Consider the following 16,883-nt stretch of genomic DNA (forward strand, 5'->3'; position numbering starts at 1 on the left):
GTGGCTTAGAAGCAGTGTCTTCTTAATAGTTTACCTTCAAATAGAAAGACTCATCTATTACTGCTAGTGTCCAAAATTAAAATAAAATTACAAGCTAACATTGAGCCAATGAAGATTACTTTGAAGTCTGACATTCCTATTACACATCAATTTTATATCCAACATGAAGAGGCAAGACATGAAGAGATGTATGCGCTGCAGAGAAAACAAGAATGAAGTGTGCACAAATATAAATTCACGCTCACTTATAATAAATAATAAGATCTCAAACATTGAAATGAAACAACTCATAGAAAGAATATCCATGTAAAATAAACAACTGACTATGAGTAAAAAAATGAAAAAGATCTCACATGAATGAATGGAATCATTATAACATGGCCTACCATGCATAGAATACATAAGACTCCACAAAAGAAGGTAATACAATAGAGATGGCCACTTACAATAAATAAGATCTAAAAACACTATGAAAGAATAATGGAAAGGGATATCTGGTTATAAAGAGCAGCTACAGGTTAATTGAACTATTATGTAAAACAGTAAAGATAGGAAAACTAAGCCTAGCAAAGTTTAGGTTGATTATTGAAATGCATTTTTTTTTTACAGAATATCACATTTATGAAGAATGGTGTCGTTATTATAAAGCAACTCTTTTATTAACAAAGTACTTCAAACTTTAACCAGATCAAAATAAAAAATAGCAATATCTTTTCAAGGTAAAGAGAAGATAATTAAATAAGATACCTACGACAAGAAGAGGAATCTCCTTAGGAATTTCATTATCTCTTCTGTTCATTTATAGAGCTCCAACTCCATTTGCAAATTTGCTGAATGAAACCACTGTAGTTATAACTGGTTCAAACAAACTATAAAGTATCTATATACTTTATAAAGATGACTTACAACTATTTATAAGGGTGAATACCCCGGCTGGAAAATCTAAAACTTGAGCTTGTGTCAGAGATACTATAAGAGACAAATTAACTAAAAGTGAGAAAATTAGGTCTGATACAGATACTAAAATTAGAGAAATCAGAACAGAACCACCAATACAAATATTTAAGAGTAAAATAAACTGATAAAGTACAACACACAGAAATGAAGGAGAAATTTAGAAAGAGTTCAGTAGAAGAACTAATGTAATATTAAAATCAAATTTAATATTAAAAATAAGATAATAAGTGTATATATAAATGTGTGTGTGTGTGTGTTAGGTATGCCAGTTATAAACTACAGCTTTCATATAATAAATTATGAGCTTAGATAGAATGACCAAGAAACTACAAAACATATCTTGAAGCTATCATTCCAAAGCTGATATAGATAGAATATACTTATCCTATACACAAGAGGGATAAGACCTGATGCAAATAGAAAACTAGTACAAAATAACAATAGTAGAACAGGAAAACTAATTAGTGTTATAAAGAAATATGAAGAAAACAACAAAAAAATCCAGCATTTTTCTTTATATATGGGAACAATAAATTATAACTAACAACACTGAGGAGAAATATTAAGTTAAAGACAAAAAAAACTATAGAAATGGTTAAAAAATAACTACAACAACAACATAAAAAAAAAGAAAAACACAAAAGATTCCAAAATATTCTGTAAACAAACATAGAGGCATAAATTCTCCATATCTCAAAAGACCTGACAGATGAAATAAGTCAGAATGAAAGCAAGCAATGGTTCAAAAGTTCTGAACTAAAAGTATAAACAGAAGGCCAGGCTGTAGATAAGGATTATCTACCCATAAATAATAACAGGGCAAAATAAACTGGAAAAATATGTTAATGACAAGTGCAGGCCTTGCAACCAGTACATTGAAACATCCAACCTCATCATTTCCAGCTGCCCAATCTTTATTGATCCCCATTAAATTCACAGAGATGATCAAGTTGGCAAATATGTCCACTAGGAAATATGTAGGCATGAGATACTTTGGCAGAACCATTTTGGTGCTGCATCTTTGGAATCACTGATTCAACACTGACTTATTTGACATCCGATGCTCTGATATTTTTCTTGTACTCCTCCACCTCACACTCAGTTAATGGATGTGAGGAGAGGATAAGTGTTTATGTCAACCATGTTCAAATTAATAAATTATAATGTCTTTCTCTCCCACTTCTCTCTCCCTCCCTCTCTTTCCACCCCCCCCTCTCTCACTCTTTTATCTGCATGTGCATATATCCCTGTGTGTCATAATAACAGCTTGAATGTCCAGTCAGCCATGCCGAATCATCAGTATCCAAATGGCTGTGCTCAATTGTCCCATTCCAGAAATATTTCAAGACTTTGATATGAAAATGTGTGAGAAATGGTAAAAACATGCACCAACCATAGTACATGACAATGACATGGCCACAATATTCAGGACATGCTGCTTGGCCAGACTGACAAGGAAATGAGGACTGAGCCAACCCAACTATATATTGGCTTGTCCGGAAAGTTCGTGCCGATTTATAGTAGCTTACCTTTCGACTTATTTGCCATGAAACCACCTCAATTCTGGGAAGAGGGTATTTCCAAGTTAAAGGAAAGATGGAGACGCATTGTGCAACAAAATGGTTCATATTTCGTTGATTAAAAATGTAATGGCAAGTATTTATTGATCGTTTTCTTTCCTTTAAAAATCAGCACGACCTTTCCAGCCAACCCAACTATATATATACACACATACACACATATATATATATGTGTGTATGTGTATAGCATTCACTGATCTATATCATCAAAGGGTGTAAATACCAGTAAGAAAGCAGACAAGCTGGTGCATTGCAAACCATATCTCTTGTAATACTTGTTCTGAACTGAGTAACAGGTACTTCCTTAACAATTTCTGCCATCAGAAATGCAATGAATCAGTGATCTTCCACTAGAAACCAGTAATCAACAGAACTATTCTTTAGAAACAGTGATATGCAATAAAAACCATTTTGTGAATAACTACCACTAGAAAATGTGTTCTCATCCACATTGAGAAAATCATTAATTAATAAAAGATTCTTTAATGAGTATAAATGGAAGAAGTAAATGAAGAAAAGCTTGCCATACCTTTGAAGACATCTTCAGCTTTAACACTAAGCAAGTTGGAATCAGCACTAAAATAGTATGCTACATCAGGGATACCCTTCTCCGGATCACCACCATCTGATTGTACCCGTTGTGGACAGAAGCCTGTATCAGCTACAATGTTGTCTGCTTTTCCAGTGTGACTTTGAATGTTCACTGCCTCGAGGAGATCAACAGAGCCTAGTGGGAACAAAGAAAGAAGAAAAAGAAAGTTTGTTGTAGTAAATATATATAATATATATATACATATAAAATTAATAAAATTTGGTATGCGATAAAAGTTTCAGATATTTGTCTTAAACATTCAGACAAGCAAATTCATAATTCAGATGTATGACATGAGATATTATTCCATTTAAATAACCACATATTTATATTAAGACATAGATGATAAGAATATAGAAATATAAGAATATATACATATATATATATCAGAGAGAAAAAACAAAAACTTTGGAATTAATTAAGTGATAATTGAAGTAGGATTAATGAGAAAAGTGTATGAATTTGTATATTTAACTCTTTCATTACCATACATGACATTAGAAGAATTTCTTATATGTGATATGAATATAAAGAAACTGAAGTCTGAGAAAATTAATGATGGACTTCGTTAGTGTAAAGAAGTTGATAATAGACGTAAAAGAAGGTGTGTGTGGGTAACAACAATGGTGATGATGATGATGATGATGATGATGATGACGATGACAACAATAATGTTCATGGCTATGGAGATGGCAACAATTTTGATGATGATGATGACAATGATACTGGTGATTGTTCCAGGCAAAATTTATATTTCAGAGTATCTGTTATGTTCAGTTTATATAGTATCAATGGTTAAGGAATATATTCCGGAGTTTTCCCATTACTCTCCCCATCCATATTTGCCCACCACCTACATGCATCTACACCATTTCATCCCTTCGAGGGTTGATAAATTAAGTACCAGCTGCATTCTGGAGCCGATCTAATCGACTGGCTTCCTCCCGAAAAATTTCGGGCCCTGTGCCTAGAGGAGAAGAGAATATTTAGATGTTGCTGCTTCTTGCTGTATTAACCTATGAATTGGACTTTTTTTTAAAGTTTATCATTTTTTTTTTTTGCTTTTTTATCGAGACACCATCCAGTGAGGCTGATTACCCAAGCCAACCTGATTATCTCTCTCCATCCCTCCTGATCTTCCAATGGTGTAATTAGGTCAACTGCACTGAGAGAAATACTGCGATCATCAATAGATGTGGCTCACACTGATGATTATATACCGAGCTGTGGAAAGATTAGTTGGTCATTTAAGTTGGTAAATTCCTCATAAATATTCTTTTCTACTCTCGGCAAAAAGTCAGAAATTTTAGGGAAGGTGCCAGTCGAGTACATCGACCCCATAATGCAACTGGTACTTAATTTATCAATCTTGAAAAGATGAAAAGCAAAGTTGACCAAGGCAAAATTTGAACTCAGAATGTAAAGACAGACAAAATACTGCAAAGCATTTTGCCCAGCATGCTAACATTTCTGCCCACTTACTGCCTTGAATTCCTCATAAATATTAAACTCAATTATATAACTGTGGACCATAATGGGAAACTAATTTTTCAGTCTCCTCTCATGAAATACTGTTGCAGTTGTTCTGAACTACCACTGCACACTCTGTATCTATTTGTATTATGATATGGTTGGATAATAGAGTGTGATAAAAATGACTGATGGGCAAACGGCAGCTTACCTGCTCACATTCATCATCATCATCATCATCATCATCGTTTAACGTCCGCTTTCCATGCTAGCATGGGTTGGACGATTTGACTGAGGACTGGTGAAACCGGATGGCAACACCAGGCTCCAGTCTGATTTGGCAGAGTTTCTACAGCTGGATGCCCTTCCTAACGCCAACCACTCAGAGAGTGTAGAACCACTCAGAGAGTATTTGTTAAGTTGTATACATATAAATTTGCTGAAAATTTGCTAACTGAAACTAATATTCTGTTTGTGCTCGCAAACAATAGCCATTATATATTACTGGTGGTTCCTTGCCTTCTATAACTATAACTAAGTTCCAAAAGAGAAAGTTCCTGCAATCATTATTCTAGAATTCTATAATAAAAAGATCTAATTAACATGAGGAGAGATTAAATATTGTTGTTGTTTAGTTCCAGATCGATCTTCATTATCTTGTCTTTTCCTTGTTTTAGCCGTAGTTTATGCAGTACTTTTCCATTTTTTGCTCAAGATTAAAATGTTTTACAATTCTGCAAGGAAAAATTTAAACTAAAATACGCCCACCCACTCAAACAAACAAAGCAAAAACAAAATAATTAGAATTAAAAAGTAAAAAAACAGAAATGGCCCATCAGATTCCAACATTGAAAAAATTCAAAAATTTAAAGAGAGATCTGTTCTTAGATTAACAAATAAGATCTTGGAATATAAACTCTAGAATCAAAGAAGTAATGGTCTTTGTTGGCAAGAGGTAAAAAAAGGAAGAAGACAAATCTTTTATAAATTTTTTTAAAAATAAGAGCTAAATTCATGGCACACCCCACCTCCCATTCCATTGCATAATTCAAAGAAATATTCAAAGCCGATATCAAACGAAAATGGCAATTATTGAAATCAGGAGTTTATTTCTCTACGTGTGTGATATTTCTTTTGCACTACTAGCTATATATTTTGCATGATTAATTTAGCTGTGAGGGCAGCAAATATTGTCTTAAGGTAGCTGTGGATGGTGAGGTACAAGCCCTAGAAGGAGCAGTGCTATTAGGTATAGTACTAACAGGATACATACTGGGGTTCGATTGACCTTCGTTGGCTTACCCTGGGTTAGGGTGTCTGATTGTTGAAAGACTTGAAACACCAGATAACGCCAGGGGACATGATTGAAGATGTGTCTGAGAGCATCATAGAATGATGTATGGAAAAAATAGTTACTAATAAAGTACTTCTACCATTTAGAACTACTATAGCCATTACTGGCACTCTGTCGGTTACATTGATGAGGGTTGCAGTTGATCTGATCAATGGAACAGCCTGCTCGTGAAATTAATGTGCAGATGGCTGAACGCTCCATGGACACGTGTACACTTAATGTAGTTCTCAGGGAGATTCAGGGTGACACAGAGTGTGACAAGGCTGGCCCTTTGAAATACAGGTACTACCCATTTTTGCTAGCTGAGTGGACTGGAGCAACATGAAATAAAATGTTGTTTGAGAGAGATTTGGTTGCTATTTCTAGAAAGTTGAATGATCACATTAAAGCTTCCTTGTGGTCTTACACCAGATTGAGCCAGAAGTTTTTTCAGATTTTCACTGATGATATTTGGCAAATTGTATCTCCATGTTATATCATTAATTTGATATAACTTATTGGCCAATCCCAGCTGAATTGTTTGTTCTTTATGTTAGAGCTTTGATGATGAATGGTGCAAAATGGTAATTAAAACCATTTTATGCTCCCTGTGGAAAAAGAAGCACTGAGTGCAAGGGCAGTGGCAAAAGAAACTAATGATGTGGAAGGCCCAGAAAACTGGTTCAGATATTTCGAGAAAGATGACACTAGCCTTGGAGATAAAACAAAGTCAGAGGGACCTTCTGTTTTGGGAGACGAAGCCTTGCTTGAAAGGGTTGAACAACAGCCAAGCACAAACACCCATACATTGTTGACAGAACTCGCTCCTTCATAAAGAACCATCAATCAACACCTCCATAACTTGGCCTTGTAAACAGGCATTGTTGAGAAATTCCCCAGGAACTGACCAATGACTGACCCCAATAACATGTGAACTTTTGCAAACAACTTGAAAAATTGACCTATTTACATAATCCTATCAAGAGAAGTCAGTGACTTTGTCCCAAACAAACTTCAGAACCTGTAATCAAACAGAGGGTCATATTTTGTGTTTAGGGGAATTTCAAGAGGGTGTTGCACTTTGAGCTTGTCCCAGATGGTGATCTTGTGAGTATATGATACTTTGGAAGCCCACTACTCAGCAATGGTCAGTTTAAGATGTGCACTTCTACAACATGACAATGTCCCAGCACATACTGCCAATGTCCCTAAGTGCAAACTTGATGGACTTGTGGGACCAGACATGCTACCTCAAACTGTTTACAGTCCAGATTTTGCACCAACAGGTTACCATTTGTCCTGAGCCATGGTTCATTTCCTGTATGGACAAAGGTTCAATGATGTGGATGTAGGAAGCTTTTTGCTTATATATAGCTTTTTGCTATATATATATATATATATATACATGTGTGTATGTGTGTGTTCATATATGTATATGTAGTAAGTTAGTTCATGTGTACATGTCTGTATATGAATGTTTCTCAATAGACATATGTACGTGTGTCTGCATGTGCACATGCATATATATATGTGTAGGTATGTGCATGCTTATATATACATATGTGTATGTGTATGGCATGTGTACATGAGTGTCTGTGCATGTGTGTGTGTGTGTGTGTGTGTGTGTGTGTGTGTGTGTGTGTATCTCACTGTTTGCTTAGATGGAATGGTATATTATTATTGGAATTTTGGGAATTCAACTTCCCAGTATCTGTTATTTCTGCTAATCATAAAACTATGAACTAACAGAGGATGTGTTGTGAGGCAGGGAAGATTGAGGCAGACAAACTAATGAATTAATTAATTGACATAGCATAACCACAGTTGTTGTGAGGTTTTCAACCCAGGACTCCTCGTGGTCAGTAATCCTGTTCTTTGAACCCACAGCTATTATGCCCCATGTTTTTTTTAAAATATTTAATAACTTAATATCTAATAACTTGAAGCTGGCAGAATCGTTAGCACGCCGGGCGAAATGCTTAGCAGTATTTCGTCTGCTGCTACGTTCTGAGTTCAAATTATAACGTGTAGACTTCTTCTTTCTTTCACTTGTTCCCTCACCTGTATGTATGTATATATATATATATATATATATACACATATATGCATGGTAAATGAAAGACGTAAGATAGAAGTTTTATTAATCATGACAGTTGTTTTGACATGTCTAGCATCAATCCCTCATGGATGGGATACTTAACAACTGGTTGAGGAGCATCCGGCAATACAGTTCTGTCTCTTAGGGTGATAAATAGATATAACTTGTTAAAATAACACTTCCGCAACGTATCTTCTCATTTCGTGTAAAGAAAAGCAGCAAAACAGATGCAAAGAAGAAATGAACACACAATACAGACAGATAGATAAGCACAGATGATGCTGTATCTGAGAATTTCACTTCTCTAATCTTTAGTTTTAGATTCAGTCCCACTGTGTGAAAACTTGTGCATGTGTTTGTTTACAAAAGTCATGAGCTATGTATAAATACAGTCAATGTCACTTATTCTGTCAACAAATCTTATGCTAGCTTTGCATCTTTGAAGAAGTTTGAAATAAGAGTTTTTCTACTCAAAAAATAGGTGAGAGTTTATAATAGGAAGGGCATCTGGCTGTAAAACAATGTTTCAATTAAATATTTGTGTAACCCATGCTAGCCTGGAAAAGCTGATGTAAAATGAATACACAATAAATATATGTGTGTATATATGTATGTATATACAGTATATACATACATATATATGTATATCAATGAATATATATGTATATTCATGTATGTGTGCATACATACATTTTTCTGTATTTGTACGTCTTTATGTTTACACCAATCTAAAAGCCAAATTTATTTATGTTACATTCCTTCATGTTCTTCAAACTTAATGGTTTGTTTACATCCTTCAGTGTATTATATCTGGGGTAAAAGCATTTAATAACCAAGTTTATTGCTGTTAATAGCATATTTACTGTAAATCTGATGTGTAACTGTTTGAGCTTTTACTCTCTTTGAGTTATTCATGGGAAGAAGGTTTGTACCCATAATTCAAGCTCTCTTAAATTGATTTTATCGATCTCCAATCTGAACATTTGTATATCAATGTCTGCAACTAAAACAGATGCAAAGGTAGAATCAGAGGCTTATTTTTAATGCATGCTATCGACTTCGTTAAGTACCAGGTGGAGGCATTAAACTAAGTTATGAGGTGGCTGTTTAGGTCCATGGAGTATTTGATTTCTTCTGCATGGAAAATAATGTTCCTAGATCATATCGACATCTTAACCAGAGATTTCTTTTTCAATTTCTTAATATTACTGAACCTAATGAACTTGTGAACTATAGAAGTCATAAAAAGAACAGATTGAAATAAAAATGAAACTAGAAGGGTCAGAAGAGTCTAATAGACTGTGAATGAATTTTGAATCAATTTTGAATCAATTTTGAATAGTTCTTAAGAGGAACAAAACTTGTGTTAAATGTACTTATTAATGAAAATAATATTTCAAAAATGTCAAAATAACTTATGAGGGTTGTAAATATCCCCTCATAAAAATAAACATAAAAATCTCAAAATATGGCAAGTTTTGATAAGATAGATGATGGCAGCTTATATTTTTCTTGTTGTTTGTGCTAATGAAGAATTCATCAGATTATATCTGATGACTGGAAGGTTTAGGATGGGAGTGGTGTGTAGAATATAAACTTGCTGGTTCTGGCTTAAACCTAAATATCAGAGCATGATATGTTAGATGTGTCTTTGGAGATCATTTGAAAATGTGAAAATGCCTGAGTATGGGTGATGAAGAGTTTAGATCCAGTTTAATGAATAAAATGATGACGGTGGGTGTGAGAAGATAAACAACATTTAAAATTTATATACAAGATAATTTGACAACATAAAGTGGAAGGTTAGTAATACTGATGAGGCAAGGAGGCAGTAATTGATGCAGTGATGATGGTGATGGAAGTGAAAGGTGAGGGTAAGGAAAAGAGTGTAATGAAGAAGTTGTAATTAAAGAGAAATGTACGTGCTTGCAATTAAAAAAAAAAAAAAATGTTACAGTACTATTTTAGTAATTTATTTAAATTTTACAATATTATTCAGAATGAGAAAGATAAGGAAAATATCTGGCCCCATCCACTCTTGTATTTATTTGTTTAAATAGAATTTTTGGAATGGCAAAGATTTGAGTTGTGCTTTAAATAGGTTTTTAAGTATTTTGAAAGCAAGAAAGATATGATAGTTGTCAGAAACTATTAAAAGTTTTAGTGCTAGAGGTTTCAGGGACTTTTTAAATATCTTGTAGTGTTTCATGCCTGATAAGGAATTGGTTGTTCCACAACTGAATAACTTTTCCCAATATGGTACTAACCTTGGTTTAATGGACTTACAGAAAAGAAAAGCAAAGTTGTCCGTAAAGTGAATACTGAGAAGTGAACTCCTGTTTGCAGACAGGAGTTTGTCTCCATTTTCAATTATAATCATTGCACTTACATTACTAAGGCTTTCAGAAAAGCATGAAACAACACTGAAAACTATTGAAGCATTCCCTATTGCTAGTGCCATTGTTATTACCTGAGTCATTTCCTAATTTGGAATCTACCTGCAGTTAGGTGAATAGTACCATATAACATTAAGGGCATTAAATGACCACCAATAATCAGATGGTTGTACACTTACCCAATCAACTCACCCACCTATAGTATATTAGAGTGTTGCTGCAGTTTGCAGAAATGAGCTGTACATCCCTGAAGTAGACAGGCTAGGCCATTGTGAATAATTAGCATGATTATAGAGGTTGACTAATAAGAAAAGGAATCCCTCCCTCCACTTCAAGGTCAGTTTTACCTTTAATCCTTTTGAGGGTCATAAAATAAAGTAGAAGTCAAGTACTGGTGAGTCAATGTCATTGACTAATCCTTCTTCCTACTAAAAGTGCTGACCATGTGCCAAAATTTGTGACAGTGCATATGCGCAGGAGTGGCTGTGTGGTAAGTAGCTTGCTTACCAACCACATGGTTCTGGGTTCATTCCCACTGCGTGGTCCCTTGATCAAGTGTCTTCAACTATAGCCTCAGGCCGACCAAAGCCTTGTGAGTGGATTTGGTAGATAGAAACTGAAAGAAGGCTGTCGTATATGTATGTGTGTGTGTGTGTGTGTGTGTGTGTTTGTCCACACTTCCCCACCAACATTGCTTGACAATTGATGCTGGTGTGTTTACGTGCCCATAACTTAGCGGTTTGACAAAAGAGACCAATAGAATAAATACTAGGCCTACAAAGAATAAGTCCTGGGGTTGATTTGCTAGACTAAAAGCAGTGCTCCAGCATGGCCACAGTCAAATGACTGAAACAGTTAAAAGAGTATAAGACAACAAGACATTTCACACTTATTACTGAGGTAACCTTTTTCTGTCTTCAATGTCACCAATGTCCTTTGTAAAGTTATGAATGTAAAATAGTTTTACTTCTTTTCTCTGCAGCCAAATCAGTTTTCAATATTAGGTAAAAAGTAAAAAAAAAAAAAATATGAAATTGGTCTTAAACAGCAAGACTAGAACAAAATAGATGATTTAAGCCTTACTTTGATGCATTGCAATATTTATAATTAATTATGCTAAATTAAAGAAAATAAGTGTATTTTAAGACCAAACAGTGAGTATTAAATATTGGATCATTTCAGAACAAAATCTATCTAATACTCATTGTCTACTTATAATATTCTTACTTTTTACTTGTCTAGTCCAATCAACACTGTATACATCACAACATAAGATGAAAAATATTTTCTCTTAAAATGTCTGTTTGGTTTCAGACTTGCTGCATAAGATGACAATTTCCTACATTTTATGATAATTCACATAAAATATTTTTGTTTTAATACAGAATGATCTGACATAGACAATTTATATCAGATAGATAATACAGTAATACCTCACTTTCTGAGGGCCCACTTTACGAGATCCCAGGTTTACAAGTGTTGTTTTATAATAAACTTTTCAGGCACAAGATCCAAATTTTGAATAAAGTGCAAAAGTTTCTACTACCATGACAAACGCTTCTGCGTGTTACCGAGAAATTAATAGAGAGTGAAAAAAGTTTCCTCTAAGCAAATAACTCTAGACTTGTTTTTCAAAAGGAAATTTACAAGGTCTATGAGTGTTTGTGAATCGGCAATCACATCCACAAGTGATAGGGCTGATAAAATACATACTGTTCAAGTACTTGCATCAGTATACACATGCACATACATACATACGTACATACATACATACATACATACATACATACATACATGCATACATGCATACATATGTACATTCATGCATACATACATACGTACGTACATACATACATATATATGTGTGTGTGTGCGTGTGTGTGTATAATGTATGTGCATGTATGTTTTTGTGCTTGTCCCTCATCACCTGACAACCAGTGTTGGTTTGTGTATGTGTTTGAAACTTAGAAGCTTGGCCAAAGAGCCTAATAAAATAAGTACAAAATTTTTAAAGAAATAAATACTGTGGGTGATTTATTCAATGAAATTCTTCAAGGTGGTGCAATAGCAGGACCACAGTCCAGTGAATGAAAAATGTAAAAAGTATAAAGACAAAAGAATATTTGGCTACATGTAGCATCAATAAATAAGATGCCAGTAGCTGACATATCACACATTATACTAACAAAATAGCAACTCAGATAGCTGAAACTCTTTTAAGGTGGAGATGTAGGGGAGAAGAAAAGAAAAGAGGAGGAAAACTGGAGACAACTGCATGTAATGATTTTTTTTATTGGTGCAAAGAAAGCCCTATATTTTTGGAGGAGTACAATCATTTCTCACATTAATTAGCACGAGTAATTATAATGGGCAAAGGTTTAGTTCATTGAACTGACCTCTCAAATAAAACATCTGGTACAATTTTAACCATTTAGCATTTAAGCTGACCATATCTGATCCAAATATTTTATCAGTTTTATGTTCGAACCAGCTCTATTGGACCTCTCACACCTACCCTACAATGTCATTCTAAAAGAAACAATCACATCATTGAAATCTCAAAGGTACAAGATAATGCATGATTAATTCAAAGCAATGTGAATAAACAAACATTACATTTGAGAGTGATTTGAATGCTAAAGGGTTAATTGACCCCAGAGAGAAGAAAATAACAGTCAACCCATTTCAGGATTTGTATTTAGAGTGTAAAGAATAGTAACCAATATTCAAGACAGTTCTTACAAGTCTATGTCCTTAAGCTTTTTATAGACGCATTTCTAACATTTGAGCTGCTTATATTTTCAATTAATTTTCAAAATAATCATGGATATGGAGTGAGTGATAGCATTTTAATTTACTACTTGTTCAGCTCAAGTAATTTATTACTTGTCACATCCAGTAGACCATTGATCAAAAATGTTCAAAATATGACCATCCTATTTCTTTACAGACATAAATGTAATAGATCCATTTTCCCCACTTAAAGACAATGTGATTTAAAGGTTTGGCTACTATTTCTAGTTGGCTGTTATACCACATAGAGAATTCTTTGTTAACTCATTATTTATTGATGTATTAAACTGGCATTTGGAACGTAACCAAAAAACTAATGTTTACTTACAGAAAGCTCACATCATCATATTTGCATTAAAAATATTTTGATCAAGATTTCAGTTTGAATATGAAAATCTTAATATGGGTGGTTTCACAGTTTGTTAATATCAAACCAGAAGCAGACTCGGGAAGGGAAGGGCATTATTGAAAGAATTAATATACTATATATTTTATTTAATACTGCAATATAAAAGAGATTAACAAACTTGTTGTCAGGTGTAAAGGAAGAAGAGGTCTTAAAAAACAACAGTCAAGTTAGGAGAACAAGCTTTAAATGTCATTCCAGCATTAGTTATGTCTTGTAAGTGAAACTGCTGTTTTACATGGCGAGTGATGTAGTTACTAATAATATAATGTATACTGGGTTAAATATAATAGAAAATAAGCTTTAGATTGTAGTGGGTGGAGTTTGATATCATGATGGGAGGAGCTCTGTGATTGTATTGGGTGGACCTATTGGACTGTAAAGGGTGAAAGCTTTTACATTGTATTGGGAATGTTTGATATTGAGATGGGAAGAGCTCTCAGATGGATTTAGAGGGTGGCGCATTTGGATTATACAAGGGAGCTTGCTTTTATGATGGGAGAAGTTTTGTGGGTGTAGTGGGTAGTCCAATTGGATTGTAGATGATGGAGACCTTTTGCTAGATAGGGTGGAGATTGGCATTGCAATGAGAAGAGCCCTTGGATTCTATTGGGTGGAGTTTTTAGAGTGAAGTAGAGAGAGATTTTGATTTATCGGGAATGACGGTTAGGAATTGTGTTGTAATAGGTAGAGTTTTGTGAATGCTGTAATTGGAGCCCCTCATTATAACTCATTTTTTTCAATAGTGCAGGAAAAGAAGTCTTTACTATGATCAAAATTGCCATTGTCATCATTGTTGTCATTGTTATTGTCATCGTCATCACTAGCAGGTTCATAACAGTAGTAATAATAGTAATGAGTATGTGTGCATATTCATAGAAAATTATCTTTGCCTGGAATGCAAATTTCACCTGGAGGTATATCCAACAAGTAACTAGATGAATAAACTGGTCAGGTAAAAACTTAAAGTCTTAGCAGTCAAAATGAGTTTTATAAAATTTGGCTCTGCCTTTTGTATTGAGTCTTACTATCAATAAATCTTTGTTATATTTAAAAACAAACACAAGCACATGCACATGCACACACACACACACACACACACACACACACACACACACACACACACACACACACACACACACACACACATGCATTTAGCAGGTGTAGGTTTCTGCTAACCAAACTAACTCACACATTATTAATTGGACCGGGGGCTATAAAAGATGGCTCTTATTGAAGGTGTTGCAGATTAGGATTAAACCTGAAACCACATGCTTTTCTGAACTAAATTTAATGGTAAATTACTGGTTCAGAAGGGTAGGAGCTGGAGTACTGGCAGCAGAAGAAGCAGGAGGAGGTTATATAATATGCCAGTGGGACTGCAAGTTTCAGTGAATGGAGCTTATAGATACATAAAGAAATTTACTAAGATTATTTTGGGGGAATAATCTTCAAGAGTTATGTAATATGAATATTAATGCACTTATTTCTGTTATGGCTTTTAGATTTGCTAATCTGTTGAATGACAGAGTATCTGCTGTTATTGTTGTTTTTTATTGTTATTGTAATTGTTGTTCAGTTCCAGGTTGACCCTGATCCCAGCAGGCCCTATTGTGATCAAAGGCAAGCCAACAATGAGCATTCTGTCTTATTTTTAGCAATAGTGTGCCTTGAATAGCTTAAACTGTATTAGCCATTATTAGACAGACATTTAAAGGGGCTTTAAGTCGCTATTTTTCATAGGTTAAGCAATTACCTAGAGGCTCCCTCATCTGCTGGTATTGTTTAATCTCAAGATAGCCTTTACTTATCAGACCAATATGAGACATTCTTGCTACGGTCATCTCATTCTTTTACTGGGCATTACATATCTAGGAGTACATTAATCAATGTGTCCCTCTTTTACGAGGTGGTGGGACAGAAGAGTGTAATTTGTGGGAGATTTAATGAAGTTGAGATCCAGGTACAATTGGTGGAGTGTGATACAGAATATCTGAATTATATTGGTGGATGTGAGTCATAAATGATTTCAATCTGTCAAGAACCAATGGTTAGATTTTGGCAAAGGTACACGAGAACTTTTACTGGATTTACCTTTTGACTGACTGATTAAAACATTTTGGACCAACAAAGAAAGACAAATTTAAAAAATGAGATTTAATTGCTAGCATTTAACCTACAACTTCAAAATTTCAAATTACAATTTTGGAAATGATAGTAGGTGTGATGGGAAGAAGAGAAACTAGAATTCACTAGTGTTTTTTTTTTTCTTTTAATAAGTCATTTGGAAGGAGATGGGCCTCCAAGACTGATGTAGTTGATGTTTAGCAGGTTTGTAGGTCAATGTTGCAGGACAAATGTAGGCAAAGAAGAAATGCCAGATGGTTTCATTTCTGGGGAGGAAAGACTAAAGAGAAAAGTGTGTTGAGTTTTATAACAGAGGATATGGACAGCCACAAGTATTTAAGCCACCAGCAACCAATTTACAGTTAAGCTGTTAGAGCAGAGCTACCAGGAGCTATTCAATAACAGCAATAACAAGAATAACGACAACTACAACAACAAGGCTCAACAACTTAATTAGAAGACAAATTCTGGGTAGAAGGGATAATGAAAATATTTATGTTGTTGACTGGCTGACCTGGGGTTCTCGGCAGGAAGATGGAAAATGAAAGCCATGAAAGAGGAGCAGATGAATGAAGTGAGGGGAACTTAAGATTTCTGGGCAATATAGTGGGAGACCATAAATGTTTGGCCAATCCACTGGTGCAGTGTAATTGCTTGAAACCATTATATTAAAGATGAACCGATTGCTATGCCACCTCCAATGCTTCCACCACCATTATCCCGCTCCCGCTTACACACACACACACCAACACCCATTACTATCATCATTACCCCTACCCCGTCACCACCACCACCACCAATACCACCACCACCGCCACCGCTGCCGCCGCCACTACCACCACCGCCACCACCACAAACACTGTTACTGCAATCAAACATCACTACTATCACCATCACACCCCCTACCTCATTCACCATTACCACGACCACCCATCACTATTGCCATCATCATTACTCCCATCTTTACCACAATTATGCCACCACCACCACCACCACCACCATCACCACCACCACCACCGCCACTACCACCACCACCACCACCACCACCACCACCACCATCACCACCACCACCACCACCACCACCACCGCCACCACCACCACCACCACCACCGCCACCACTTCTTGGAGCAG

The 16,883-nt window shown here is 35.1% G+C and overlaps 1 protein-coding gene across 1 annotated transcript in view; it reads right to left on the reverse strand.

Annotated features, from left to right (window-relative positions):
- The window catches only part of LOC106881622 (uncharacterized), a 136,314-nt gene that overhangs the window by 76,634 nt on the left and 42,797 nt on the right, over positions 1 to 16,883 (reverse strand). The window contains exon 2 of the mRNA XM_089358941.1: positions 3,067 to 3,264. Within this exon, the coding sequence (XP_089215067.1) occupies positions 3,067 to 3,264 (198 nt within the window). The remainder of the gene's footprint in view (positions 1 to 3,066; positions 3,265 to 16,883) is intronic.

This window comes from Octopus bimaculoides, chromosome 10 (genome assembly GCF_046866305.1).
Source record: "Octopus bimaculoides isolate indiv1 chromosome 10, ASM4686630v1, whole genome shotgun sequence".
NCBI lineage: Eukaryota > Metazoa > Mollusca > Cephalopoda > Octopoda > Octopodidae > Octopus > Octopus bimaculoides.